The sequence below is a fragment of the Benincasa hispida genome, chromosome 9 (genome assembly GCF_027475165.1).
Source record: "Benincasa hispida cultivar pf3 chromosome 9, pf3_genome.v1.1, whole genome shotgun sequence".
Lineage (NCBI taxonomy): Eukaryota > Viridiplantae > Streptophyta > Magnoliopsida > Cucurbitales > Cucurbitaceae > Benincasa > Benincasa hispida.
In genome coordinates this window covers 85,674,368-85,679,549 of record NC_143486.1, presented here as the reverse complement: position 1 = coordinate 85,679,549, position 5,182 = coordinate 85,674,368, and the positions used below count along the sequence as shown (strand labels likewise).

General features: G+C 32.1%; 1 protein-coding gene across 1 annotated transcript; it reads left to right on the top strand.

The window, feature by feature from the left end:
* The first annotated feature begins 360 nt into the window (after window positions 1-360).
* On the top strand, window positions 361-1,365 carry LOC120086482 (VQ motif-containing protein 4-like). The gene has a single exon (XM_039043157.2). It carries the CDS (start codon window positions 635-637, stop codon window positions 1,175-1,177), a length of 543 nt encoding a protein of 180 aa, XP_038899085.1. The 5' UTR covers window positions 361-634; the 3' UTR covers window positions 1,178-1,365.
* Window positions 1,366-5,182: the final 3,817 nt, after the last annotated feature.

The window sequence follows — 5,182 nt, the reverse complement described above, 5'->3', positions numbered from 1 at the left end:
TTACCCCACATGAAACATATAAATCAATTGTACTTTAAAAAGTGGCTCTATTTTATTACATCTGGTTTTGTTTATTTGTGATTCGTACTCGTATTGACATTTGGTGCCAACTTCCAAAGTGATAAGAGAAAAAAAAAACACAATTTGATTGATGAGTGGAGGACGATCAATTCAATTACATTCGAAAATTACGCTATTGTTACTGTTACCATTATCGTTAACGTTTGGGATCAAATGATAATGGTAATAGTAAGTATGACAAATTCATAATTTTAAGTATATTTACAATTGTGACTTATTACGATTGATCTATTAGTGAAATCTTTCTACGATTACACCAATTTTCATTAGTAGTTGCATAAATCACAAAATTTTTATAATTTATCTAGAAATATCTTTGAGTATCCATATAGATATTTCAATTGATATATCGGTAAAATTAAAGTTTTGATATTCTAAAAGTTACATTTAAAAAAAAAAAAAATGAAATAGTAAGTGTGAAGAAAACGCAGGCTGATAGGTACCGTTATAAAGATCATAGTCATTGGTCAGAAAATAACTTCCAAAAAGCTCAAAAGCACTGACTCACTCCTCTTTTCGCACCCACTCCTTTCTCTCTCTCTCTCTCTCTCTCATGGAAAAACATTTAATCGCCGCCTCTTCTCCGCCGCCGTCAACTTCTCCGACCACCTTCGTCCAAGCCGACACAAATTCCTTCAGAGACCTCGTCCAGAAGCTCACCGGTTTTGCCGGTGACTCCGAAAAGCTTCCGGTCACCCACCTCTCCAAGCTTTCCTCTTCGAAGCCCTTCCCTCCCTCCGCCACCGACTACCTCACCGGTCCTCGCCGGTCTCCGTTCAAGCTCCAAGAGCGCCGTCACACAATCCGGAAGCTAGAGATCAACCTCGGCTTCACCGGACCTTTCAAAAACTTGCCTCCGAGTCTTAAATCGCCGAATCCAACTCGCCGGGTCGACTCGCCTGTTCCGAGTCCGGTCACGCCTCTCGCCGCCGACTCGCTGTTTTTTCGAAAGCCCAGCATGGCCTCGCCGCTTTCTCCGCCAGTCACGGCGGAGGATAAGGCCATAGCTGACGGTGGATTTTATCTTCACCCGTCTCCGAGGAGTTCACAGCCGCCGGAGCTCTTGAATTTGTTCCCTACTAAATTCACCAAGTGAGCACTCTCAATATGCATAAAAGGACGAAAAGGGAAATTGTCTCAATTTTTTTTTCTTTAAGGAATGTCTCTGTATATTTTATTTTTTGTGCTATTTTTTCCAAGGATCCTGAAGCCTATCCATTGGAGTTATTGACTTTTATTAAGTTTTCAATAATTTGAAATATAATTAAAATGTGAACACAAAAATAGCACAACTCAGCTGTTATTAAGCTACTAATAGTTCAATTAGCAATTCAATTTAATATTAATTGGGGAAATTCTAATGAATAGAAAATTTTTAAAAATATTTAAAATTTATAACAAAAGTTCTAAAAGTATTTTGTATTTTTTGAACTTTTTATAGAAAAATGTAAATATTTTTAAATATTTTTTATTTTTAAAAAAGTCCCATAATGTCGAATTAAAATTTATCATAAAGCATATTAGTGTATGTATGTAGTAACTGCACATAAGCTAGTTTGGATCATTACATATTATAACCATCCTAATTTTAATAGGAATGGTTGTAATGTCTATAACTTCAGGTGATGAGTTCAATTTTTTTTCCCTCAAAATTATTGAATTTTATTATCTATTCTATTTTGGATTGTGACAATGATAATCATAAATCTGTTTACTATACTTCACTTATCAACTTTAGATTTGTGTATTTTTAACTATTTTTTTAGAAAATATTTACATTTAAATTCATATTAATTTAAGATTTTCAAATATAGAACAATGAGCTAATTTATTTATAAATATAACAAAATATTACTGTCTATTAGTGATAGACATTCCTAGTCATCTATTAGTGTCAATGTGTATATAAATGATAGACTCTGATAAATGTCTATCAATGTCTATGATCACTGTTTATTACTGATAGATCGTGAAATTTTGTTATATTGGAAAATATTTCTAGCAGTTTTTTCGTTAAAAACAATTACTCCTATATTAGTTAATTAAATATAACTTTGCACTTATTTTTTTAAGTACAATGAGGTGGGAGATTCAAACCACATACATTTTGATCATTAACACATATTACATGTCAGTTAATCTATGCTCGCTTTTGACAACTTTGATTTTCCACTTTGATAATTTTCCACTAATTAAATTATACAGAATAACAAGAATCTTTAGATAAATTTCAACTTCATAAGTTTGATTTAAGACAATTTTTTGTTGGGAGAAAATTGTATATATAGAATTGAATACACTAATAATCTTATTATACCTCAACTACTAGAAAAAATACACTCAATGTATAATATTCAAACTCAAACGAAAGTTAGTTGGTGTAACAAGACTTAGATATGAAAATAACCAAAGACTTGAAAGAACCTAAAAAACTTTGGAAACTCCAAAACATAGTCAAGACATGCTTCTAATAAGTGTCTAAAGGCAATTATTCGTTCTACACTGGGCTGCAAGTAGACTACAACGATCATCCAGCAGGATACAATGAATAATTATAGTAGAACCGCAACCTCGAATTACTCACATATGGCAGAACTCTTGAAAACTTGCTCTTAACTCAACTCAAGAACAAAAGGAAGAAAGAACTAAATGAGAACACTTCAATTTGAAATGAGATACTACAAATGAAAAACTAAGTTGCTATTTATAGGCTAACAACTTATAACTCTCCAAAATACAAAATAAAATCAAATAAATACAAAAATTGAAGTAGTTGTCAAATCTAACTCAATTGAGTTGTTATTTGACATAAATCAAATATAACTCATTCAAATTGAAATAACTACAAATTTAACTTTCATACATGTTAAATTTGTACACGAAACATCATTTCAATTTAAAGTTCCAATCCAATTTGAAAGTTTCTAAACAATAAATCTAATCTACACAATTAAATCCATTTTATGTATCAAATCTTCATAAAATTTTCACTTTCTTTCACTATATATATCCAGCAATTCCACACATGAAAGAAATTGAGAAAAGCAAACAAAACCGTGGAGAGCAAACAAACCAAGTTATGCATTAGGAGAAGTGTCTTTTGAACTTGAACCCTTAGTGAATATCCATCAAATTTACTGAAGAAACAGTGAGACTAAGCTTTGGAACTATCATTCTCATTGGTGAATTGAGACAATAGATATCACAGACCACTCATCTTGTATCTTTTAGTTCTATAAATTTGTGTCTGTTTTGGTCCTGGACAAAATCTTGAATTCACGAGAGTTTTAGAGAACATAAGCCATTTGAAAAGTTCTCATAGAAACGATCTTACTTCTACTCTCATATAGGTAATATTGATTAAGAGCATCTTGCCATTACTCCTCTTGTAAAATAAGATATCAATATAACTTTAACATCAACAGATCACATACTCTAGAACACCATAGAAATAGAAGAAACTACAAGTTTCTTAGTGTGTCAACTATGAATCATCCAGCTAGTTTGCTTATTGAACTTAGATCTTGGAATCTCCAGTCAACTTAGTGAGGTTACCACCAGATAACTCATTTCATAGGCTTTAGCCCCATTCCCTTCGATGTATATATGATTTGCTCTCTTGAAAATCCTTTTGTCAAAGGATTTACAATATTATCTTTTAACTTCACATAATCAATGTAAATTATTTCATTAGAGAGCAATTGCCTTATCGAATTATGTCTGCATCTAATATGTTGTGACCTACCATTATAGACATTATTCTTGGCTCTCATAGAAGCACCTAAATTGTCACAACAAATATATATTGCACTTATAGGCTTTGGCCATAGTGGAATATCTTCAAGAAAACTTCAAGACCATTCAACTTCTTCTCTTGCTTTATCAAGAGCTATAAACTCTGATTCCATAGTAAAACGTGCTATATACGTCTGTTTTGAAGATTTCTATGATATAGCTGCTCCACCCATGGTAAAAATATATCTACTGGTTGATTTAATCTCCATGCTATTAGAAATCCAATTAGTATCACTAAATCCTTCTAGTACATGTGGATACCTCATATAATGCAATCCACAGTCTAGAGTATACTTCAAGTACCTTAAAACTCCGACTAAAGTATTCCATTGATCATGCCTATGATTGCTGGTGTATCTTGCTAACCTTCTTACTGAATAGGCAATATCAAATCTTATGCAATTCATTATGTACATTAAGCTACCAATAACTCTAGAATATTCTAGAGAAGGTACACCTTCATCGTTGTTTTGCTTCAACTTACAATTTGGATCAAATGGAGTAACAACCGGCTTACTCTCAAAATGATTGCCCAACACTTTCTCTATATAGTGAGATTGAGAAAATATGTATCAACTTGGATTTCTTATTATTCGAATTCCAAGGATAACATCAGCAAAACTAAGGTCTTTCATATCAAAGTTGGATTTCAACATCCTTGTAGTGGAATCAATGACACTTCTAGTCGTGCCTATTATTAACATACCATCCATGTATAAGCATACAATGACACATTCTTGATCTATGATTTTAACATAGACACATTTATCACACTAATTTATCTTAAATCCATTTGATAACATAGTGAGATCAAACTTTTCATGTCACTGTTTGGGTGCTTGTTTCAACCCATAAAGAGACTTAACAAATTTACAAACTTTATCTTCAAGTCCTTTAACAACAAAACCTTCAGATTGTTCCATATAGATTTCTTCATCTAAATCTTCATTTAAAAATGCATTTTTTTTTTTACATTCATTTAGTCTATTTCCAAATTTTATAAAGCTGCTATTGCAATTAATATCCTTATAGATATAATCCTCGTTATTGGAGAATAGGTAGCGAAGAAATCTAGCCCTTCTTTTTGGTGAAAGTCTTAAGCTATCGGGCTTTGTACTTCTCAATAGTGTTGTTAACCTTTAGCTTTCTCTTAAAAATCCATTTACTCCCAACCGGTTCACTTTCAGGAGGTAAATTAACCATACCCATGTATTGTTATGTAACATGGATTCTAACTCATTATTGATAAATTCTTCTCAATAAGGTGCATTAAGAGATGATACAACTTCTTAAAAAGTCTGAGGCT